Source organism: Coregonus clupeaformis, chromosome 28 (genome assembly GCF_020615455.1).
Source record: "Coregonus clupeaformis isolate EN_2021a chromosome 28, ASM2061545v1, whole genome shotgun sequence".
In the NCBI taxonomy this organism is placed as follows: Eukaryota; Metazoa; Chordata; class Actinopteri; order Salmoniformes; family Salmonidae; genus Coregonus; species Coregonus clupeaformis.
Genome location: NC_059219.1, coordinates 18,308,123 through 18,334,043, shown reverse-complemented (window position 1 = coordinate 18,334,043; position 25,921 = coordinate 18,308,123). Strand labels below are relative to the sequence as shown.

General features: G+C 45.0%; 1 protein-coding gene across 2 annotated transcripts in view; it reads right to left on the bottom strand.

The window, feature by feature from the left end:
• Positions 1-6,426: 6,426 nt before the first annotated feature.
• LOC121543013 (probable leucine--tRNA ligase, mitochondrial) overlaps positions 6,427-25,921 on the bottom strand; it is a 41,939-nt gene continuing 22,444 nt past the window's right edge. For both annotated transcript variants that reach the window (XM_045208676.1, XM_045208677.1), the window contains exons 9-21: positions 24,911-25,070; positions 23,122-23,226; positions 22,347-22,462; positions 21,639-21,922; positions 18,057-18,155; positions 14,215-14,352; positions 13,867-13,970; positions 12,305-12,487; positions 11,926-12,095; positions 10,614-10,691; positions 10,403-10,514; positions 8,680-8,807; positions 6,427-6,807 (exon numbers count right to left, since the gene is read on the bottom strand). In XM_045208676.1, the coding sequence (XP_045064611.1) occupies positions 6,628-6,807; positions 8,680-8,807; positions 10,403-10,514; positions 10,614-10,691; positions 11,926-12,095; positions 12,305-12,487; positions 13,867-13,970; positions 14,215-14,352; positions 18,057-18,155; positions 21,639-21,922; positions 22,347-22,462; positions 23,122-23,226; positions 24,911-25,070 (1,857 nt within the window). In that variant the 3' untranslated portion in view covers positions 6,427-6,627. The remainder of the gene's footprint in view (positions 6,808-8,679; positions 8,808-10,402; positions 10,515-10,613; positions 10,692-11,925; positions 12,096-12,304; positions 12,488-13,866; positions 13,971-14,214; positions 14,353-18,056; positions 18,156-21,638; positions 21,923-22,346; positions 22,463-23,121; positions 23,227-24,910; positions 25,071-25,921) is intronic.

Below are 25,921 nucleotides of genomic sequence, written 5' to 3'. Positions count from 1 at the left end.
AAGCAGGCTGTGAACAGCCTAGTGAAATGGAGAATGCTTGTGTGATTAGCCCTCATACTCCACCCTTGCTCACACATACTCCACCCTTTAGTTTCCACCAAGTCAAGCTCAGGGCGGGGGGAAACTTTCAAACCCATCAAAGACTATGTTAATGTAGGCCTTCTGTAAGTCTTTGGAGAGGGCCTGTTGTGGTCTTCATCTGGTAGTTGAGTCACAGAGGAATATTGTTGCCTATTTAATGACTTACAGTAGCCATGGAAACAGCTGCGTTTATGAAGGTGTCAAATGTCTCAGGGGCTATTGCTGACACAATTAAATGTGTGTTCAGGGGAATTTGGGTGTGAACTGTGTCAATACACTGCATGATAACTGGCCAATGAAATGTATTTATGTGAGCATAAAGTAATACCTGTATTTTTTTATCACTATTGACTGTCACAAGCCTTCCTCTGAGACACTAGCTATGTTTCCATTTAATTGTCCCATGATTTTTTGTCGACATTTAGAAAGTTTGCATAGAAAATAGATGCAACAATTGCCTGCTAGGGTGCTTTCTCATTTAAATATCTTGTGTCGATAAAAACGGCTGGACGTAATGACGTCATACCTAAAAAATAAAAACAATCTAGCAAAAACCTATATTGTCGAATAAAATGTAGTGGTTGAAGTGTTTCCATTTCCCATTTAGGCAAATTGCGGATTAATAAATTCGCAACAGCCCATATGTCCTGACACCTGTTTCATGTCTAGGTAGCCCGCGAAAGCCAGCATGGATAGAATGCAATATGTGACTATATTTGCCATATTCTAATTTCTCATGTGCCCACGTATCGCCATGGTCCGTGCCATTGTGAAACGTGCACTCCTGTAGATCTGAAATAATTGGATGGTGAAACTTCCCAGCCAACCAGAAAAGCAAAGCGAAGCAATTCAGGCAGTCTTGAAAGTCAGGACAATCCTTGTCCTGCAAAGCAAAGTATTTAGCAAGCAGTAGGCTAGGCATTTAGAATGAAATGTGGACTGGAGTTTATAGTTAGGCTACGTGAGGACATCACGTGCCCCGCGTACCTTCAGAAGTATTCGGCAATCATCATTTATTAAAAAAAATCCATTAAAAAAATTCCATCATAATTTGTAAAAAAAATAAAATAATAATAATAATAAGTTAGACAAAATAAATCCACAAAATAATAAGTTAGACAAAATAAATCCACACCTGTCGAACGGATAAAAATGTTGTCGATCTTTAGAACATTTCTATATCTGCCGTTTCCATGACAGATGTCGCAAAGAGTAATTTTTTTGGACAATGCTTTTGTCGAATAAACCTGGGTCAATGGAAACCTGCTTAGTGTCGCTCTCCTGCACGAAGGCAGTGGGCAGGGAGCTCAAAACACCATGAGAAAACTGCTGAAGTTGGCTAGCAAGTGTGTCCATTTCACTACAATTGTGTGATATTCAGTGTGATTCATGCTAGAACACCTGTGGATCCAGAGAGAGAATGTAACGTTGAAGGAGCAATAACAACACAGTGAGAGAGAAGGGGAGGGAATCAGGTGGCTGATAACGATTCATAACCATCGCCCTCATATCTCCCACACAGCCCTGAGTCATGCCTCAGCAGTGTGAAACAAAACACACCACATGTGCCAAAAGAGAAACACTGATAGGACTGAAGGAGAGTACAGTAGCCATAATGTCTCTTTGTCTCCTTCCCTCTCTCAGTGGTGACGGGTCATTCAGGGCAGGTGGGGCAGAGGCCCACATTTTTAGCTTGCCTGTTTTGCGTGTTATTTTTGCATTAATACGTGTCACATATCAGTTTGTAAACAATGTAAAAAAAAATACAAAAAATAATTGAGTTAATAAAGCCACATACAAACATGGTCTCTTTTTTTATTTATTGAGTAAGGCAGCTCCAAAATGCAAGTGTTTCAGCCTAGCTCAGTGCTTTCTGTGGTGGTGGTGGGGCAGCCAGCGGAAAATACGGAGCGTAGGTGTTGGTAATGTTCTCAAGTTGCACCGTGATTGGCTCAGTGTTCTGTCACTCATGGGGACACTACTTCAGCCAAGTCTAAGGGTAGAGCTCGAAAATTCAAGCCCCTTGGGTGCTGCCATAGAGTTACATTAGAAGTGCCCATCCAAGAAGGCTCGAGGTCATTGGGCACAGATAAAATGACGTCAAATCACGTTATATCTACAGTAGCTTTGATTGGACTGATCATGTCAACATCATACTTTCAAAATCTTAGCTAGCAGTCATCATCATGAATCAAGTGGACAATCTACTGGCAAATCCTTTTTAATCCTTGTCATATATAGAGAAATAATGAAGAGAAAGTATCGGTGCTCATCGACCATTGGACATAAACATTACACAACAAGTTGGAAATCGCAAATTCAACAATGAGTGGTTTGGAAGGAATCAGTGGCTAACTGCAAGCATTGCAAAGCAATCACTAGCCTGCTATTCAGTGGAGTGGCTGTGTGGTCCCAAGTCTGGGATTAAGGGTCTCTTTTCCAAGCTTAAAATGATAAACATTCAACATTGGCAATGCTGTCAATGAAGAATGATTTGTGCCGCGCGCAAAACAACTGTTAACTCGGAACTGCGAAATCTGACTTCAGTGAGTTCAAGACAACTGGGAACTCGGGAAAAACGAGCACCGACTGGGATAATACGTTTTGAACGGTCATCCAACTCGGAATTGTAAATCCGGAACTCTGGCCTCTTTCTAGAGCTACGACCTGAAGATCACTGATGTCATCATGATTCAACCTTGTTTTTTTTTTCAGAGTTCCCAGTTGTCTTGAAAGCACCATAAATCCAGAGAATGCCAGACTTTGATTACAGAGTTTGATGACAAAATTTGCCCATGAAGGACCGCCGCACCACCTTCCTGTTCAAGTGAGCACAGCACAACAAGATGAGTCCAAAAATGTATTGTATGCTGCTGCATAAATGATGTAATATGCCAGGGAGATATGTATACTGTAGCTAAGAAAGTAATACTAAGTGTTTGTTGTGTAGTAAGCTGTTAGTAGCCCATGTGCCTCACCCTAATAATTTGGTCTATTTTCCCCTCTTAATTTTGCCTACTGTTCTGACTTGGTGGTGCACATGTAGCCTATAACCTATTTTAGAGAAATGTAATTATCGAATATTGTAAGAGCTTTCATTGTCTGCTTATATGCCCCCTTTATTCATCCTACGGTTCTGACTTGGTGTACAGGGAGAACACTGTAAGAACGGCCCATGTTCTGAATTCTGTCGCTGTACATTTCAAAAGTGCTGAACAAATAGCTATATTCACTACGTCCGTCCTAGCTCGCTCATTAATGTCTTAATCGAAATTACGGATTGCCTTTTATATGCTTGTCGTCCCCTTATGCCATAGTTTGTACATCTCAATTGTCAGTATGTTTTTTTTTTAAGGCAGTAAATGAGGCTGAATGAACTGTTTCACTGCCAGACAAGACTCCGCTGATAGCCAGGTGTAGCAGTGGTAAGGTGTTGGGACTGCTATTGGGACTCTGCTGTTGGGACAGCTTTATGTAGGCCCTAACAGTTTGTGGGCACTGTTTGTCACCGTTATAGTGCAGTTAATGTATTGTTTAGTGTTGTGTTGTGTAGTGGGTTTGCTGGCATGCATCCCACTTTTTTTTTTTTTCTTTGCCCCACCAAGATTTACATGCTAGAATTGTCACTGCTCTCTCTCTTTACTTTCTCTCCATTTCTTTCTCTCTGATGACAGCACCCAGTAAAGAGAGTACTAGCCAGGTTGGGTTCTGTTATTTCACTTGCAACACCACGAGAATAAAACATGTTTGCTCCTTCTCATAAAACAGCTAAAGTGTATGTCAGCTTAAAAATAAATCAAGTACTCAGTTCAGCTTGAGTCATTTTCAACGAGAGGTCATAACTGCTTATAACTGCTCATTACTGCTAGTCTGGCTGACACCTAACTCAAAGTCTTCTTCACTTCAGTCTGGAAAGGCTCCATGATGTTGTAGGCAAGATGCGTCAATAATGAAGGGGGCTGTGCTTTTTTACTGATTGGCTCAACTTGTTTCTCACTCAAACACCCACATGGGCAGATACACACAGCCCACGAGCGCCGCCCCCCTTCCAATACAACTGTTGGATTTTCAAATCCAAACAACGAGAGGTTTCAACCCACCAGGTTTGAGAGAACCAATCAAAGCTCAAGCCACCTTTTGTGCAAAAACTGCACTAACAACAGGCTCCTGTCCTGTCCAGACCAGTGTGTCACAGCTCTCCCTCGCATCAGCCAGACTACATTACTGTAACATTAGGATAACACCTGCTTATTGTTTTCTAAAAGGCCATTGGTCCTTAGCTCCTCCCCTAATTCCTGGACATTTTTCTAACTTCCTGTTATTCTGTCTCTCCTGTGAGTAATTTCCTGTCCACCTGATGGTCAGAGATACACGATGGAATGTCCAGGGGGTCTGGGTCAAAGGTCAGGGGCTCACTGAGGCAGAAAGGCTTCCTTTAGTACACCGCTCAGCCTCTGTTATTCTTTAAAAGCAACCATCTCCCCCCTTCCCCTATATCCCCTCTCTTATTCCCTGTAATTTAAATGTTCCACCTGATCACATTTCACACTGTCCGACCGTGTCAAATCTAACACAACAACATCATAATAGAATGACAGACAGGCTTCTCTTTCTCCGAGCTGACCCAGAGTTTCAGGCCATACATTATAAGGTCTGTATATCAATTACATACATACAATGTCACCTTGAACATTCACACACTAGGAGCCAAAGTCACAAAAAGAGTAACAGCAAAACAGACATAAGGCTATACAATTCATATGAAAGGACCATAGAAGGTCAGGATGGATCAAGAGATGGGCACTGACAGACTGATCTTGAGACTGGCACATCACATAGAGTGCGGTAATCAAATGACCACTTCCTGATTACTCAGAATGCATGTCTAATCCTGGTGAAGGGAGGTGTCCATTTGGTGGTGGACCCTTTTAATTGCTACTGGAATAAAACATCCTGCCTGCCAGCAACATGATCTGAGTGACTCACTTAGAACCAGTAATGGGTCTAGCCAGTAGATATTAGACAGAGGACACTGTGCTGTCACTGGGGTATAAATAACAGGGAAGGGAAGAGGAGTTATACATGTTGTGAAGGAGAGTCCCATTTACAAGCCATGAGGTGGCTCACTGATAGATGATGTTAATGACCGGCAATGAATGGGCTGTGGTAAGGGGTGACTGGATTCAAATATCTCGTGTCCCCTTCACTTCAAGTACCGCTGTCCCATTCCTATGACCTCATCAATCCAACCCAGCCCCAACCTGTGTCCATTGGCCAATACACTGATGACATCATCAGTCAGACCAGAATACCAGCTGTGATTCCAGACACCAGTCAAATTCCTCTATGTTCTCGTAGCGAGTTACAGACTGGACTTCCACACCTTTCAGTCTGTTCTCTGGTCTGGCTGACTCACACTGTCCTGAATCCTGCTTATCTGTCCTGTCCCTGCTGCTGCTGCAGTCTGTCTCAACAACATACATGGAGTTCTATCTCCCGAGTGGCGCAGTGGTCTAAGGCACTGCATCGCAGTGCTAGCTGTGCCACTAGAGATCCTTGTTCGAATCCAGGCTCTGTCGTAGCCGGCCGCGACCGGGAGACCCATGGGGTGGTGCACAATTGGCCAAGCGTTGTCCAGAGTAGGGGAGGGAATGGCCGGCAGGGATGTAGCTCAGTTGGTAGAGCATGGCGTTTGCAATGCCAGGGTTGTGGGTTTGATTCCCACTGGGGGGCCAGTATAAAAAATAATGTATGCACTCACTAACTGTAAGTCGCTCTGGATAAGAGCATCTGCTAAATGACTTAAATGTAAAATGTTCTGTGTGGTTATGGAATTGGTATTCTGAATGGAATGTGATTGTGCTCCCACTGAGGCCGCAGGTCCTGGTTCTGGAATGTTCATCAGCACTTCTGTTGGAACTGGAAGCCACTGATGGAGAGGCCAACATGAGTGGGACCTAATCTCAGTATTTATCAGTGGACTCCATGTGGCTTAACCCTCACTCACAGGTTGAATAGCTGACACACTGGAGCCATGTCACCTCGTAACCATACATGACAGTATGGTGACTTCAGATTGCAAAACAACCTCTGCACTGGAGTAGGGTCTGGTGTCACCATGGTGACAAGGGGTAAGTGATGAGTGTCATCCAGTCTGAACACACTTCCAGTCTCAGTGTATGACTCTTGGTATCACAACTGGCAGACGGATGTCCCATTTCACTCATCAGCATTTTTAATGATGCTAGTTTCAACACTATGTTCTGTAGGTTCTATAGCCTACACAGTGTGAGCACATACACCACACTTTCCTCTTCAGCTTTATACATTTCACACAAGATCAGATCAAATGTAAAATATTATCATTTTATTCACATCATAAAGATTTATTTTATAAAAATGTCTGTTCATACTAGTTATTGTTTTCATGTTCAAATAAATAGTATTTCATCCTTCCATACATATGATGTCCCCGCCTTCAAGTCTGTGAGTGGCTGCGGTTTTCTGATTGACATGACAGTCCAATCAGCATCCAGGACTGAGTGGTCACTCCTCTATGAGGAAGTTGATGAGGGCGGTCCTAGGGGACAGAATGGCCTTCTTGATGGTCCTGTCTCCTAGGAGACGCTGTCCCAGCTCGCTCCCCAGAACCAGAGCCCGTACCTGCTCCGTATTCTGGGCCACCTGTCGAGGCACCAACACCGTCCCACACACCTTGTTGTTGATCTGAGACGAAAGGAGAAAGGGAGAGATGGAGGAGAAATTGAGAAATGGAAGGTAGGAGGAGAGAAGAAAACCCAAAAGGTTAAGAGTAAAAACCTGAATACTTTGACCTCCATCCCATGGCTAAAATACTCTACATTGCTAGTTAGCATTGAGTGACAGCAAACTTAGGTCCAGACATATTAAATAATGTACACTGACTGAGACAACTCTCAGTGGAGGCTGTGGCTGCATCCAAAAGCGATCTAATTACATCAGGGGCTACAGAACATGCATATGCCATTCCTCCGCTCCTTTCAGTAAACTGTGTGTGTAAACTGAGCTGTCTAAAAACAGCCAGCTTGTGGTGAAAATGGGCTGGGCAGTCAGATCCTCTACAGCTGAGAAGTAGGAACCTTTATTCCTCATTTCCAGTCTTTGTATGTTTGTGTATCAGTGTGTGTGTCTGTGGGTCAAGTCTAAGCTTTCTCCCAATTATGAGTTTGTGTATTATGTGTGTGTGTGTGTGTGTGTGTGTGTGTATGTACGGTATCTATTTGTGTGTGTTAAGATACGCTCATATTAGTTAGTGCATGTGTGCACGTGTGTGTGTGTGTGTGTGTGTGCATGTGCGTGTGTGTGTTGGCCTGCTCTGTGGGACTAACCCAGGACTCAGTCTGTCATTAGAGTCCCAGTGAGAGTGAGGTTAGCACCGCTAGGCTGTGGAAACACACATCAAGGCCTCAGACCAGAGCCCAACCAACACCAGCATCATCATCATACATCATACAGGTGCCAAAGGGTCAATGGGAGAAATGGTTTATGTGTGTGTGTGTGTTACTGTGTCTGTGTGTGGGGGATGATCGTGTACCGTGGAAAGGCAAACGGTTGTGTTTCCTTAATATGAGTTAATGTGTTTCCTTAATGTATGGTTGAAAGGATTACAGGTCCCTCATAGGACAGGCCACGAGAGGAGGAATACATCTACTTCAGATGAGCGAAGTCTTTAGCTGGCTATGATCCATTATCGTAGTCAATGTTTGGAGGTGTGTGTGTGTGTGGACTCTGATTCCCCCCAGCAGGGATCTCTCAGAGATATTGATATTTGAGCAGCTGACTGTGACCCCGCCCACCACAGCTGGACTGCCTGCTGAATGCCTAGGCACCCTTGGCTGCGTGCACACACGAGCTAACGAACGCACACACGCGTACACACTTTCCCTCTCAAGCCATATAATCATAGGTTCTGTGTAAAGAGAGTGAGTGCATGAATGGGGCTACGGCTGTTTTGGTTCAAGGGAGTGTGAGTGCAATTTTGAGTATATACAAGAGTATGCCTGTGTGTGTGTGGGAGTGTAATTTTCTTTCAGTCTGTATAATTTTCTGTAGGGGCATGTGTGCCTTGGCATGTTTATGGGCATGTGTGTGAGTGACAGGGCAGTGAGTGTGTGAGAAGTATGTGTGTCAAATCAGATCAGCAGATGTTAAAGCAGGTGCAGTGAAATGCTTGTGTTTCTAGCTCCAGCAGTGCAGTAAGTGTCTAACAGTACAACACTAACACACAAACCCTCCAAAAAGAAGAAAGGAGCAATAACACAACAAGCAATGTCAGAGTCCGGAATATAAATACGTGGTGTGTATAGATAGTTTGAACAATATACAATGTATAAGTAGGAAGGTATGTACAGCAGCAGATATATAGGATGAGCTATGTGGAGAATACAGTATGTAATCAATTAGCTTAATTTCTCAGCGATCAAAATAAATGATTTCAGAATAAACATTATATGAACATTATTAAAGTGACCAGTGTTCAATGACTATGCACTGTACATAGGGCAGCAGTCTCTAAGGTGTAGAGTACCGGGAGGTAGTGTGTGTGTGTGACAGCCTCACCCGTACAGCCAGCTCCAGGGTATCAGGGGTCTCCAGGTACTGGGGGTCTGGGGTGGGCCAGGGCTGCTGCAGCACGTCTCCTCCGCGGGAGAGGAGAGGGCTCAGGGGGTTCCTCACCTGGCTCAGCCCTGAATGGAGGGGAAGACAACAAGTCACAAACTAGAAATCAACCAATCACAATTGATTTATATAGCCCTTTATAGTACTTTACAGACACCCAGCCTAGACGATCCAAGCGTCAGCATCAGCCACTACACTTCACCACTGCAATCTCTATTGTCATTCCTCATGTGATGGGTGACATTCACACTTTTGAAAACTCTATGGAGCATTACAGGAAAGCTGTCAAGAGCTCAGCACAGATCGAGGATTAACAACAGTCCTTCTGTTTGTCCACCCACCGCCTCCTGATGCTAATGTGGGGGTGACCCACAGGGGGCTTCCAGGAAGGATATTAACTTACTCTAGTCCTTTCTGTCTATGAGGGAGAGATAAAGAGAGAGAAAGCGAGCGAGCGAGAACCACACACACACAGTTTATCCTGTCCATGCTCATCTCTCAGATTCCCTGACAGTGGCTATCAGCTGGAGGATGTTGCCTTTTCCTGCCTGTTCCCAAAAAGCCTCACTCCTCCCTGCCCCTACTCCCGGTCCCAGCCCCCCCACTCCTCCCAGGCCCCAGTCCTCCCAACCCCCTAGCCCCTACACCCAGCCCCCAGTCCACTAGCCCCTACTCCCAGCCCCCCAGTCCTCCCAGCCCCTAGTCTACTAGCCCCTACTCCCAGCCCCCCAGTCCTCCTAGCCCCCTAGCCCCTACTCCAAGCCCCTAGTCCAGTAGCACCTACTCCCAGCCCCCAGTCCACTAGCCCCTATTCCCGGCCCCCAGTCTACTAGCCCCTACTCCTAGCCCCCTAGCCCCTACTCCAAGCCCCCAGTCCTTCCAGCACCCAGTCCCCTAGCCCCTACTCCCAGCCCCCCAGTCCTCCCAGCCCCAGATCACCAGTCCTACTCCCAGCCCCTATTTCCAGCCACTCAGTAGAGGGCTTGTTTCTGTGTGTTTGACAATAGGGGGATGTTCTACTGGACAGTGCGGGGGCACACTTCCTCTTCTGGCCATTTTTATACCATCAGGTCACATGGTCAACCTTTGTCCTGACTCAGCATCAGTTACATTGTTCATGTGATAGGGCTGGAGATTCTCAGTTTGGGTCAGGGGATATTTAGTCACAATCACATTCTGGAGGAGATTTGTGTGAAACTATTGTGTACTGAACTCCTAGACCTTGACTCTGCATAGCTTTTCATGTCAATTTTGGTTCATCAACTCAGATTCTTGAAGTATCCACATGGGTACACCACACACAAACAAATGATCTCATTGGACTGTGATGACATCACCAGGGCGTTGCAGAGCGTTTTGTGTGTGTTAGATAAGAGGCACCATCAACATGACACCGTGAGGTAACTTCCTGTTGGGTTCTTTCCAAACCCACATCATCATTCCAGACAGTCCTCTCATCTCCTCTCCAGTCGGTCTCTGTCTCACTAGGAGTGTAGTAGACTATTCGTTTTCCCACTCTGGGATGGGATCATCATAGCAACACTCACATGACAACACATCATGTGACACATTAATCTTTTGATGAAAACTAATATCATTAATATTATTGTCCATTATTTATTTATTCATTCATTCCCTCCCTCAATGTGTGTGTGAAGCCCACCTGCCCACAGTTCGGAGGCCAGGTGTGGGGCCATGGGAGCGGTCATCACACACAGAGTGGCCAGAGCTTCCTCAAACTCCACACTGTGCAGCAGCACGCGAGGCGACACGTTCTGAGAGGGACAGAGAAAGATGTCAGAGGTCAGATCGAACGCACACACACACACACACACACACACACACACACACACACACACACAGTGTCCACTCACAGAGAGTGTGTTGGTGAGTCCCATGAGTCGAGAAATGGCTGCATTCAGGAGGAAGTCCTCTGTGAAGTGACCTGTGACCTGGAAACACAAGACAAGTTGGTCACAGTGGCATCATATCCAGCCATACTGTCTCTCTCTCTGTGTGTGTCTCTCTCTCTCTCTCACTGACTGACTGATCAACCGCCTGAATGAACAACCCACTCTTCTACAACGCTTTAACTATCACACACTCTGCTCTCACTCTCTCCTTCCCTCCCTTTCTCCCTCCAATGCTTCAGTAAAACAATGTTTCCATATGGTAAGGGATAGTATCAGGGAGGACCTCCCAGCTGCCTGTGATGGTTCATGGTGATGAATGGAAAACAACAATAGGACCAGAGGATAAAGGCTTGTTCTCCATGTCATCACTATACATGGTTCTGATAACTGGTTGGCTCACAATGTGTTTAAAAACAAGAAGGCTGTGCATGTGAACATTCCACAGCTAAGTCTTCTGGGAAGGAGAACCCTTTTGGGACGGGCTTTTGGGAGGAGGTCAAAGACAGAGGGCAGATCAAAGGATGGCCGTGGCTTTGGGGGGGGGGGCCTTAGGGGGGCCTTAGAGTGGGCCGGGCCATACACACGCAAACACGCACAGAGCCCTTTAACAGCACAGACTCTGAAGGGCGAGAAGAGAATCAAACCCCACCGACCGCACTGAGGGAGTCGGAACAGATGCCAGCTATTTATAAAGTGTGAAAACGTCACTATTGGATTTCAAATCAATTTCCATTCTCCTTATACCCGCTAGGCTGCTCTGGGCTACCAGACCTGACTGTGGTCTCAGGTTACCATATAGATCCCAGGATGAAATGACAACAGCAGCTTCTCCTGTTATGCAACGCTGAGGCTAAAATGCATAGTATGGGCGAAGCCTAGAATTCCTAATGGAATACGATAAGGTGCTATAGTTAACACAGTGTCATCTTCACACTTCAAGTGAAACCTGCAGCACTAATTGAACATTTGATGACAAGCTCTGCAGCGGGAACATAAGAGAGAGACTAATACTGGTATGACAAATACCCATTTCAGATGTCACACATAAGAAGACTTGGATGATACAAATATTCAATGCATTTACATATTCAGGTATTAGGTCTGAGTATGACAAGGCAGTTTCAGTCATCTACAGTGACTGCAGTTAGTGACACCTACTGGTAAAGGTGGGTAGTACAACCCTAACAAGAGAATAATGAACCCACGACTTCTCTGTGTTTAGGAATGTTCAGTAACATTCTGAGGGTGTTGATATGTAGTATGGACATTCTACCTGTTCCACAGCATAGTTCTTGTTCTCCCAGATTTTCCTGGCCTCTGCCTGCTCCTTCCTCTTCAGCAACAAGGTGTTGGGGACATCCCCGTCCTGCCGAGCCCCCCTCAGCTTGGTCACCAGCCCCCACAGACGAGACTGCCACCGCAGCACCCCGGGCAGAGCGTCCGCTGAGGGGACAACACACATACACATTACACCACAGACAAGACTGGCAAAACACATGATAAACATCAGTACTGGACCAATAAAACATTTTAATTAAACTCCCCCACAACACACCGTAATTTGATTGCAAAATAAATAATGCTACGCCACACAGTCTATTGTTGGTTGGGTAGAGGTGGGGGTTGGGGGTCACAGGGTGTGTGTAACTCACTCTTGACGTCCCAGAGGATGTCCTGTTCAGGGGGAGCAGCGTAGAGGATGAAAAGGCGGACAGTGTCGATGCCATACTGTTGCACCACCTCCTGAGGGTCCAGGCCGTTGTGTTTCGACTTGGACATCTTCTCCCACGTCACCTGCAGCCCGGCCTTGCTACCCACCAGCACCGGCTCCTCACCTGACACAGGGGACAAGGCAATGGTTAGCACTGGACACCTCTATATATCTCCAGCAGCCTGGTCCTGTCTGAAATGGCACTCTATTACTACTTTTGTAGTGCACAATACAGGGTGCCATTGCAGATTTGCCTGCAGGTATATGTAAAAAGCAAATACTGACAGTAGAAGAAAAAATAGTACAAATAAAAAAACTAAGCCACTTTAAAAAAATAAGGCCTCCTGACAAACAGACAGACAGACAGGAACGATCTTTCAGTAAATTCCTTGATCAGTCTGTTTACTGAGGGCTAGAACACATCGGTGTGTGTGTGTCCAGTGTGGAAGCCCTCAGACAGAGTGATATAAAGCCTCACCTCTATGAACGGAGCCAGTGTCCGTGTTTACCCAGTTGCCAAGCAACGGGAAGAGAAAAGGTACTAAAAAATCCAGAAAAACAGTCAGAGAAAGAGAACGAAAATAAGACAAATATGGCTTTTAACCCTCTAGAGTCTAAGCCCTGTCTAAGCTGGGGGGGTTCTAAGCTAACATATGGAATTGTTTTAAGATGCTCATACCAAGGATCATTTAGCTATTTGATTTTGAATTTTAAGACCCCTTAAGGTATAAAAAAATTAAATAATAATAATAATTGGGATGTAACATTGAATTTGGCATTACTGCTATTAGCCAATAGAAACGCATTGAATAACAGATTCACTGGAAAAAGAGATAGTCCCCCCCCCCAAAAAAAAGGAAGTTTGTTTTCAAGTGTCTGTTCTATATCTGTGACATATAAGAAAGATCAGGAAAGGAAATTATTTTGTAATTGTTTTTACATGTATTTATCCCCTTATTTTAGGCACTAAAATATTTCCATATACTGTATACTTTCATACATTTTTTTAAACTGGTACCGGGGACCTTCAGACAAGTCTTGTGAGGCTTGTGAGTGTCTTAGAGCAAAATGAAGAACACCACCGTGTTCCTGAGTGTCTCATCATAGAGTGGTCATAATAGTTTGTAGGCCAAACCGTTCAGACGCTACAGACGTTGTCGTGAGAAGACCGATTGTCGGGATGTCTCATGGTCTGACAAACACCTCTCTAGCTCTGCCACCTTCCACTGCAGATGCGGAAGGGCAATTTCAGCAGATGCGGTGGATTGCTATGCAAAAAAACAGAAATCTCTAGCTTAAACAGATGGATTTTGATGGGGATTTGTTTCTGCGGGGACGCAGAAATTATAGGCTAAGGGTTAAGGTGGTCCTCCTCAATTCTTTCTTATAGGACCTGACCAGGAAAAACTTCTGAGCAAACCTCAGGAAGCCATCTGGGAGGGATGTCTACTAACTCGAACCTGTGAATGCTGGCGTGTGAAGTCTCCACCCTGCTGTGCCCACCTGTGAAGTCGATATCGTCTCTCTTCAGGTACTGTCCGCTGTCCGCAGCTCTAAACGTCTGGCCCTTGATGAGGCCCTGCACCAGCAGCTTCTTGAAAGGCTCCCTGGAGTGGACATTCAAAGAGCTTACTTCATTTTGCAGTTTTTAACATTTTTCTTTCTGCAGGGGATAATTATACAAACGTTACAAAGACGTTTTGGCAATGGTGCCTTCTTCAGTTTTCAATGTCAATGGGAGACTAAGTGAAAATTCGACTTCATTGGAAGTTAGGATTCACCGCTAAGTGGGTACAACATTTTGGGACAATAGTTCAATTGATATAGACTAGTGAACAATAGTTGCTGTACCTGTGTTCCACTAAGCCCTGATCCCTACAGAAATGACTGAGGAAGCGTGCGTAGTACAGGTGCATAACAGCATGCTCCTTCCCCCCAATGTACACGTCCACAGGAAGCCAGTGGTCTGCCAGGGAGCGCTCAAAAGGCCTGGGGTGGAGAGAGGGGGGCACAAGTTAGTTTGAGTGAAGTAAACTGTTATCACTCCAATTTATATTTGGTGTTTTCTGTCTATGAACAATTAGTTCTTAAAAAATAAATAAATACAGTATCGTGAGAGAATAATAATAATGGGAAGGAATGCACCAATATAACAAGTAGCTCAACTATAGAAGCTGTTATAGTAAATATGACTACATCATGTGTAAGGTGTCTGGTCTTTGATATTATGTGTAGATATATCCTCTAGGTGGCAGCCTGGGCCTTATGCAGGCTAGCATAGTTAGCTACTATAATAGCATCTATCCCACCAGTCAGACCAGGGGCATCCTCCTGAAGGCACACACACACGCATGCATACACACACACGCATGCATACACACACACGTATGCATACACACACACATACACACAAACAAAAATGTATATCCTGATAATGAGTAATCAGAGCTCAGAGAGGAGAGGAAAGGTGAGGTAACCCTCCCTCTCAGATAGATCGTTCAGATAGGAATGGTCTGGTTGTAGATCTGACCAAGTCACCAGACAACAATGAAGAAGAGGATGGAAGACATTAGTTTGGCTGGCTGGGAAAACACTGTACTTCGGCTCAAAACTCCCAATGCTCCTTACATAGTGTTATATCACTGTGTGTGTGTGTGTGTGTGTGTGTCACCTTACACAGTACACACAGTCCTCTCTGCCAGTGGATGATGTCTCAGGATAATTGAACTGGCTAAACGAGTTAGACTCACTGGGCAGAAAATGACTTACCCTCTCTCTGTGTGCTGGCGTCAGGCCAAAAACACATGCACATGCACACCCGCGCACACACAAATACAAACACACTAACCTCTCGTTGGCCCCCACCCTACCAAAACCCCAGCCCAGGCCACAGCAAGCCAACAGGATGCTCAAACAGTTTAATTGCTTTTTCAGTTACAGCATAATCTGTCCAGCTAAGAAATAAAAGAGGGAGAGGCCAGCACCCTCTTAAAGCAGCTTTACAGCAGGGTAAATCCATTTGAATTCAATCCCTTTTTGACAGCATCCATTTAGCTTTAAACAAATCTTTCCATACATGTTTGCCCGGCACAGAAGTGGTCAGAAAGTGACTTTTTGGACCTGAATGCCAAAACATTCAAGAGATGAAGGTGCTCAAAGTTGACCCATTTTGCATACCCCACCATACCATGAGACATCCATGTCTTCATCACTGGAAAAGATAAATGGTTGAGTTTGATATAATGTAAAAGCTTACAAACTGTTGTCAAACTATTTTATTATTTCTTGAAAATAATATGTTTTTTAATTATGTCATTTTAAAACCTTTAACATCAATTATCTAAAAACACGTAAACTCAGATGTTTTTTCATATTCACAGATGTTGTAGCTCAGAGCATATTTCAAATCATCTGAGGTTTTTGTGTTGTGCCCACCATCGGTTGAGACACAACATACTCTTGAATACAGGGTGGATTTAATTTCAATCATAGAAATAGAATTCCTAGAATGGACCAATTTCTTCAGACCACTGCAATGTAACTGGTACACCATTGAAAATGAAATTGAATTGACATTAACTTTAATTACTACCACAAAGATGACCGCCCATTTTAGTACATTTATCAGCCAAAACATGACACCCACCCTGTATTCAAGAGCATGTTGTGCCTCAACCGATGGAGGGCACAACACAAAAACTTTAGATGATGTCAAATAAGCTACAACATATGCGAATATGAAAAAAATGACACTTCTAATTGAAAAACATTTTTCCCATAAATTATAAAATAGTTTGACAACCCTGTTTCTAAGCTTTTAAATTATATCAATCCCAACCGTTTATCTTCTCCAGTGATGAAGACTTGGATGTCTCATGGTATGGTGGGGTATGCAAAACCGGTCAACTTTGAGCACCTTAATCTCTTGAATGTTTTGGCATTCAGGTCCAAAAAGTCTGTCTGAGCACTTCTATGTATGGAAGGTTTGGTTCGAATCAAAACGTGTGCTGTCAAAAAGTGATTGAATTGAAATGGATTTACCCAGCAAGGTCAGTGGAGGAGGGACAAGTCCTGCCGTTGGGAAATGAATATATTTTGTTAAAGCTCTGGGTATTGCCACAGCCCCAGCAGCTAACGGCCAGGAGTTTATAATCTCCATCAGCAGGGAATACAAGTTAACGGTGTGTGTGTGTGTTTGCGTGTGTATGAAATGTACTGTTTGAGAGGAAGTGTAAAATGGTGGGCTGATGTGTGAGAGGAAAAAACCTTTGTCAGTGATTAAATGGACAATGCATATTACATTTGTAATGTTTGTCTAGATTCTCTTTGTCTACAAAACAGTTGGCACATCACTGGTGGAGAGTAGATTACCTAAGATGACTTTTGTCTCTACTGCTGTTTCATTTTGGAACAGTCCCCAAAAATATAGTCTCTAATCTTTCCTTTTAAATCAATCAGTACAAGGTCCTACAACACTCTCCCACTCGCTAACCCTCTTTCATGTTGTAGGACCTGGTACTGACTGATTTAAAAGGAGACATTATATTTTTGGGGGGATAGGAACATAGATAGATAAGACAAACAGAGAGAGATACTACAGACAGACAGAGAGAGATACTACAGACAGACGAAGAGAGATACTACAGACAGAGAAAATCCCAGGTCACTTGTCTTGGTTGTGGGGGTCAGTGTATCTCACCTGTCTTGGTTGTGGGGGTCAGTGTATCTCACCTGTCTTGGTTGTGGGGGTCAGTGTATCACACCTGTCTTGGTTGTGGGAGTCAGTGTATCTCACCTGTCTTGGTTGTGGGGGTCAGTGTATCACACCTGTCTTGGTTGTGGGGGTCAGTGTATCACACCTGTCTTGGTTGTGGGAGTCAGTGTATCTCACCTGTCTTGGTTGTGGGGGGTCAGTGTATCACACCTGTCTTGGTTGTGGGGGTCAGTGTATCTCACTTGTCTTGGTTGTGGGGGGTCAGTGTATCTCACTTGTCTTGGTTGTGGGGGTCAGTGTATCTCACCTGTCTTGGTTGTGGGAGTCAGTGTATCTCACCTGTCTTGGTTGTGGGGGTCAGTGTATCTCACCTGTCTTGGTTGTGGGGGTCAGTGTATCACACCTGTCTTGGTTGTGGGGGTCAGTGTATCACACCTGTCTTGGTTGTGGGGGTCAGTGTATCTCACCTGTCTTGGTTGTGGGGGTCAGTGTATGACACCTGTCTTGGTTGTGGGGGTCAGTGTATCACACCTGTCTTGGTTGTGGGAGTCAGTGTATCTCACCTGTCTTGGTTGTGGGGGTCAGTGTATCACACCTGTCTTGGTTGTGGGGGTCAGTGTATGACACCTGTCTTGGTTGTGGGGGTCAGTGTATCACACCTGTCTTGGTTGTGGGAGTCAGTGTATCTCACCTGTCTTGGTTGTGGGGGTCAGTGTATCACACCTGTCTTGGTTGTGGGGGTCAGTGTATCTCACTTGTCTTGGTTGTGGGGGTCAGTGTATCTCACTTGTCTTGGTTGTGGGGGTCAGTGTATCTCACTTGTCTTGGTTGTGGGGGTCAGTGTATCTCACCTGTCTTGGTTGTGGGGGTCAGTGTATCTCACCTGTCTTGGTTGTGGGGGTCAGTGTATCTCACCTGTCTTGGTTGTGGGGGTCAGTGTATCACACCTGTCTTGGTTGTGGGGGTCAGTGTATCTCACCTGTCTTGGTTGTGGGGGTCAGTGTATCTGAAATAGTACCAGGATGAGTCCACAAATGTGTCCATGGTGTCGGTCTCCCTTCTGGCCGGCCTTTTACACCTGACAAGACAACAGGAGAGAGAGGCCAAATAGAATCAGAACAAACTTTATTTAAAGTGCATTTAAACACTGCAACAAATGTAACAGTTAGCGCTTTAACCTAATTTCCACAGGAGGGAGTTGGCGCTGGCAGGAGATATGACTCCAAATGTCAATAACAGTATAATGATTGAATATGACACGGCTCAAGTCTTGGTGGATATTTGTCATGTAGCTAGCTATCTGGTTTGAATCACCGTTTCTTATTCATAGTGGCACATGAAATAGGTAAGTGCGCAGTTATTTTAGAAATGAAACGTCTCCTCCATTGTCCTATTGTGAAATGACTTTGTTAGTTTAGTTTGTAGGCATAAAGTGTCCAGAGGACTGGCCTGTGTAGTGTGTATCTAATGTGAGCTGGAACCATCTGTCTGTGGAGGTCATGTCCCCTGGAGATGCCACAGTCAGGCTGGAACCACTACACTACACAGCCATCAGAGCCCTGCTCCTGTGCTCTGACTAAATAGCACTGCCAGAGGGACACAAAACCGGCCAGCACCATGTCAGCTTGGTGGGTGGGTGTGTGTGTATGCGCCAGCTTGGTGTGTGTGTGTGTGTGTGTGTGCGCGCGTCTGTTGGAAGTAATATCCCAGGCCCTTTTCATCCAATCCAAACAGAGCTCTCTGTACACACTGCTCATCTGTCAGCCTCACTGAGAGAGCAACACAGGACACTGGCAAATGCGATGACTTTCAACATGCACACTGGAACTGAGAATGTCTGCCTCTCACTGTTTAATGAGTCTCCATAGAATACAACCACCCAGTCAGAATCACCATGCCAGGAAGATAAACAGCAACACTAGAGAACAACACTACAGCACCATACCTGGTCCCCTGTAGCATGACGTTTTTATTGTCACACACAAGCATATCCACGTACGTTCACACTTTTATTCTGAAGGTGAGATTACTCCTCTTCACAAACAATCACTCACACACACACACCATGCCAGTCTATAATAAGGCAGAGGGGTTGCTTAGCAACAAGGCTAAGGTATAGCAGGTTAATACCCAGGTGCCATTTCATGAGATCAAAACCATACCAAAGTGCCTTTCATGACAAAATAGCTAAATAAATGGAAAACCCACACAGAACAGAGGCATTATAGTATTCCAAGAATTCCATGAGGCTGTACACCACTCCCCTGTGGTTTTCCCTCTCTCTGATCGACCATTCAGGGTCCAGATTGTCATTTGACAGACGGACAGTTTCAGACTCCTGGGGGGCTGTGATTGCCTGGACACGTGCTATCTATGACTATGGTTCTGTCCTGTCCTGCTGTATATAGGCTGATTTCAGAGCTACAATTTCAACCAGATAGCAAAATGAAACTGAAAGTGCATTGCGGGCGTGTGCATGCCAGATTGGGGCAGAAGCCTCTCAAACAGATGTGGCATCAGAAGCAAGAACAATGAAGTACCTTACTGTAATAGTTTTGCATTCAAATGGTCAAAAATAAACAAAAATTGCTTTTTTAGCAACAAATTATTTCTCAAGCAAGAATCTAGCTACGACTGTATGGGAGTGAGGGACCTAGTTGGAGGGGGCCTAATGGGAGAGATATGTAACCTGATAACTAGCTGTTATTGGCAGAGAGGTTTGGAACTCTCTTTGTTATTGGTCTATTAACTTATACCGCCTGGTGATGTCACCAGGCAAGCCAAAACAGGAATCAAAACCACTATCCTGGCGTTGCAAGCTAGCTGGAGTAATCACACACAGGGTTCAACTGAGTGGCCAATTCACAGCAGTAGGCAGACAGGGAGCAGGCCAATTCACAGCAGTAGGCAGACAGGGAGCAGAGGAGCAGAGACAATATCAGCGGTGGAGGAAATTACTTCTCAAGGACGAGACAGACAGTTAAAACTCCATCTCCCCCACCATCTCCCATCAAACAGTTTCTGTACACGGTTAATTGGACATGATCGTTAAGTTAAGAGAGCGAATTTCCTCCGACGCCGTCAACAAGAGATGGAGAGACACGGAAGAGGAGGAGGAGGAATAGACCGTCTCTGGATCTAGCCGTCTGACCAGACGACCCCATCTCTCTCTCTGTATGACGGTCTGGCTGAGCTGTTGAAACAGCATTTCCTAGTTACTGTACCACAATTCCACTTCCAATCATGGAACTATTATTATTTTCAAGGAGGAATCTCCCCATGAAGAAATCCTGTGTTGGTAAGGGTCTTCGTCATGAGAAGCTGGGTTTGCCCTGTGGCCTTGGTCAAAGTAGTGCACCATATAGGAAATAGGGTGCCATCTGGGATGCAGCCGCCGTTTAACGAGCAGCAGGGAGCATTTTCACATATTTCATTGACAGTTACTGACATGCCGGGCATGTCTGCGCTTCCGACAGACAGACAGACAGACAGACAGACAGACAGACAGACAGACAGACAGACAGACAGACAGACAGACAGACAGACAGACAGACAGACAGACAGTCTGTCAGTCTGTCTGTCTGTCTGTCTGTCTGTCTGTCTGTCTGTCTGTCGGAAGCGCAGACATGCCCGGCATGTAGGCCCCAGCTGGTTTATATAACCACTGTGACATCTGTCACTCATTACATAACCCTGGTCGTGTGTGCGTGTGTGCGTGCGTGCGTGCGTGCGTGTGTGCGTGCGTGCGTGTGTGTGTGTGTGGTGGAAGAGCAGACATGCCCGGCATGTAGGCCTCAGCTGGTTTATATAACCACTGCGACATCTGTCACTGATTACATAACCCTGGTCCCTGTGTATTAAAACATTTGCTGCCGGTATTCATATCCTCAATACATAGTGGTTGAATGTACTACAAATCTGGATAAATGAGTCCAAGGCTAGATCAGCTTTGAGTACTGACACCCTCTCTGTAAGTTCAGAGAGTACACAGGATGCATCCGTAATGGCACCCTATTCACTTTATAGTGCACTTCTTTTGACCATGACCCATACGGCTCTGGTGAAAAGTAGTGCACTATTTAGGGAATAGGGTTGCATTTGGGATGCATCCTGTGTACTCTCTGAACTCACTTGGAGGGTGTCAGCACTCAAAGCTGATCTGGCCTTGGACTCATTTATCCTGACTTTTAGTACAGGCAGAAAGGGAGAACTGATAGGGTAGAAAACTGAAAGCACCATAAATAATTGCTTGAACCTAAGAGCAAGAGAGAGAGTCGCTGACTAACTATTGAGAAAGATATGCGACCTTGAAAAAAATGATTTGATTTTAATATAAGTGGAATAAAGTGAACTCACTTATGTTTGTGAACTAGCTATGAACTTGCAGTCCAACTTACAGTACCAGTATTCACATCCAAACTGGACATTTGATCAGATGGCATTAAATGCTGACCCAGGCCGATAGGCCCTGGTCAAGAGCAGTGCGCTACATAGGGAATAGAGTGCCATTTGGGATCCAACTAAAGTGTTCTCACACCTCACTCAGTGTCAGTGTTCTCACCTGGGACAGGTACAGCTGATCCAGTCATCAGCATGCTCCAGAGGGGATGCCCCCTTCCCCGTAAGGGACAGTAGTTTGGGCAGGGTGACTGGAAGTTGATCCTCAGGGACTGCCACAGGACCACAAGACCCACAATGCACCATGGGGATGGGCGTTCCCCAGTACCGCTGCCGGGAAATAAGCCAATCCCTGAGCTTGGAGCTGGTCAGGTGGCCACCCACTTTTCTCTCTCTGGCCTTCTGGGTAATGGAGTCAAAAGCCTCCTCCCTGCTGAGGCCTGTGAACTACACAGAAGAGGTGGATAGACGGTGAGAGAACAGGACGACAGTTTAGAAGCTCAAACACACATGAATTCAACAAAACTCAGCTACCTGCCAATACTTAATTCAACCATAAATAGGGGTCTTCCATTAATAACCATTAAATCAAATCAAATCACATTTTATTGGTCACATACACATATTTAGCAGATGTTATTGCGGGTGTAGCGAAATGCTTGTGTTCCAAGCTCCAACAGTGCAGCAGTATCTAACCATTCACAACAATACATACAAATCTAAAAGTAAAAGAATGGAATTAAGTAATATATAAATATTAGGATGAGCAATGTCTGAGTGGCATACAACAATCTGTATAATGACTGAAAAGCTGGTTTACTGGTAACGTTGTGTAGAGTGACAGTGTGTGTTGCTGTGTGTCCAAACAGACCTCAGCAGAGTTGAGCAGTGTGTGCGTTCCATCCTCCTGGCTCTTCAGGACTGGGCTCCAGCTCAGACCCAGAGCCCTGGCCACAGAAGCATCCTCCACACTGCTGTCAGGGATACCTGCCAGGGACACACACATGGTACATTTGTCACACACACGTGCACACCAGCATGCACACACACAGTAAACAACTCCACTTTAGGGAGCCTATCTGTTGAGAATGAGCCACGGTGTCTCAGGGGCTGTCTTTACCTAGAACAGGGATTGGCAACTTGATTGGGGTGGGGGCCACAAAAACGGAACTCATCATGAAATTGCACCTTGTGTATTGTATAATTCTAACTCTCAACAGTAAGAGAGACTGACTGAGTTGAAATTGGTCCACGGGCCTACAAACGGGCCTCCAAATGGGGGGCTGCAGGTTGCTGGGATATGGCTAGTTCTTCATGGGTATTGCCTCCTCGTGGACTCGTGGAGTGAGACAAACACCCAAAGCACCAAGCAGGGAACTCCTTCTAGAGAGTTAAGGTTACATCACTGTACAACAGCAGCCGAACGCCCAGAGTATGACAGAGACACACTGCAGGCTCAAGGACACACTGGCACAGTGACATCTACAAACATGTACAGGACACAGGGACAGGCTGAACGTGATTCATGAAATAGAGAGACTAATAAAAGCACAAGAACAAAAGCTCAAAGGTCAATAATACACAGTGAGTACATACTGTATGTGCAAGCCATGTGGACGTTCAAACCCACACACACATCCACGTACCTATGACAGTGTCTAGATGACCCTCAAACTCCTGCTTGCTGGAGATGACCAGGGGAAGTTCCTGACCGGTAAATAGGTTGAGGGCGGTGACCTCTGTCAGGCAGTCTGGGGGTTAAAGGTCAGAGTTCAGGAGTCAGCGAGGGAGAGCTTCTCCCCTGGTGCCTCATTATCAACAATCAGAGAGAGAAGAGATAAAGAGAGAGAGGGATAGATAGAGACAGACAGCGTGACAGAGAGAGACATCAAAAGAGAGAGAGAGGATAGAGAGAAAGAGAGGGAAGGGGACAGATAGAGACAGAGTGACACAGAGAGAGAGAGACAGAGAGAGATAGCGAAAAAGAGAGAGAGAGGATAGAGAAAGAGAGAGCATAGATCGAGCGAGACAGAGAGAGAGAGAGAGAGAGAGAGAGAGAGGAGGGGGAGTGAGAGAAAGAGAGGGAGAAAGAGAGAGCGAGAAAGTTCGATAAAGATAAAGAGAGAGATTCAGGGGAATCCCAAGTAAAACACACAGAGGCACCGGGAGAAGAGCAGCAGAGAAACACATAACATATCCTGGAGGGTATACCCATGCACAACTGTCTCTCTACACACACACACACACACACACACACACACACACACGATAAGTGCTGCTCACACACATCTACACCAATACACAGATATCTATTTGACAGAAACATGTATTACATATCTCTGGACATAACCTCCAGAAAAACCCAATTTATGTACCTGTGTTGCACTGTGTTTCAGCTTAGCGTGAGCAAGCACTAAACTCAACATCAACATCCAAAATCAACTACTAACAGCCAGTAATTCTCTATACTACACTGAACAAAAATCTAAACGTAACATGTAAAGTGTTGGTCCCATGTTTCATGAGCTGAAATAAAAGATCCCAGAAAAGTTCCATCCACACAAAAAGCTTATTTCTCTCAAATGTTGTGCACAAACTTGTTTACATCCCGATTAGTGAGCATTTCTACTTTGCCAAGATAATCCATCCACCTGACAGGTGTGGCATATCAAGAAGCTGATTAAACGTCATGATCATTACATAGGTACACCTTTTGCTGGGGACAATAAAACGCTACTCTAAAATGTGCAGTTTTGTCACACAACACAATGCCACAGATGTCTCAAGTTTTGAGGGTGTGCAATTGGCATGCTGACTGCAGGGATGTCCACCAGAGCTGTTGCCAGAGAATTTAATGATAATTTCTCTACCATAAGCCACCTCAAACGCTGTTTTAGAGAATTTGGCAGTACATCCAACTGGCCTCACAACCGCAGACCACGTGTATGGCGTCCTGTGGGCGAGCGGTTTGCTGATGTCAACATTGTGAACAGAGTGCCCCATGGTACTGGTGGGGTTATGGTATGGGCAGGCATAAGCTATGGACAACGAACACAATTGCATTTTATCGATGGCAATTTGAATGCACAGAAATACATTGACGAGATCCTGAGGCTCATTGTGAGGCCCATTTATTTTAAGGCATCTGTGACCAACAGATGCATATCTGTATTCCCAGTCATGTGAAATCCATAGATTAGGGCCTAATGAATTGACTGATTTCCTTATATGAATTGTAACTCAGTAAAATCATTGAAATTGTTGCATTTTGCGTTAATATTTTTGTTCAGTATACTTGATCAAAAACGTGGCATTGCTCTGACAGAGTTACAATGGGCCACATACAATACATATTTACTGTAAGACACTTTGGATAAAAGCGCCACTTAAAAAATGACCACAGACTACCAGGTCTGGACAGTGGTTCCTTCCTACCTCTGCCTGTCTGCAGGGCTCTCTCCAGGGCTGAGCGGACTGGGCTGGTACCATGGAGCAATCTGTGGGAGGGGAGGATGGACAGGTAGGCAGCCCCAAACACTGCCTCTGGGCTGGAGGTGTAGCCTGCTAGAGTCTCCCCCGTCTCCTCCCCATTCACCTGCATGGAGGGAAGGATAGACAGACACACACACGGTTTATGGATAAATACATGACAGGACAGTAACATTTTTTTACATTTGTTGTTGAGCAGGGTAAAGCAGGACACAGTTAAAAAACGAAACATAACACTAGTTGGTAAGAAAAAAAGAAAAAAACGTAGTGAGGTGTGTGTGCAATATTTAGCAATTGATCATGTTTTTAACGTTAATGCGTTAACATGCTATCGCCTGACAGAAATCCCATTAAATTGTCACCAAAAATACAGAATCATAATACAGATCTTAAGCAGCTACTCTGGGAGTCATTTAGTACAGAACACCGTTGACAATGTTAAAGATGTAATGGGACTGGTTCCTGCTTCCCATCTACAAAACGACCGCTGGCACTACTTTTAATTACCCACTCTGCCAGGTTCTGACTGATTTATGAGAACCCCCCTCCTACACACACGCACACACACACACACACAGATTCACACACTTGCGCGCACACACACACACGCACACACAGAAAGTCATAACCCCACCCCCCCCTTCCAGAAATGTGATAACGATTTTAATAAGGAAGGAAGGCATCAACTAGCTGGCCTAATACATTTCCTCCATCTGTTGCAAGGAGAGTTCGATGACTGGGGTGACTGGAGCTCACTGTAGGCTTTAAGCAAAACCATTTTAGAATGTCAATACTCTTTCAACATTCTAAAAGTGCATTTAGATATTTCAATGCAAATAAACACACAGCCACACAGTCACTATGTCTGAGTAAATTGCTGCTTGCAGAGGGACGACGCGTGCTGCTTGCTGAATGAGAATGATGTAGCCTATTAGCAGGTGAGAATCTCAGTGCTAA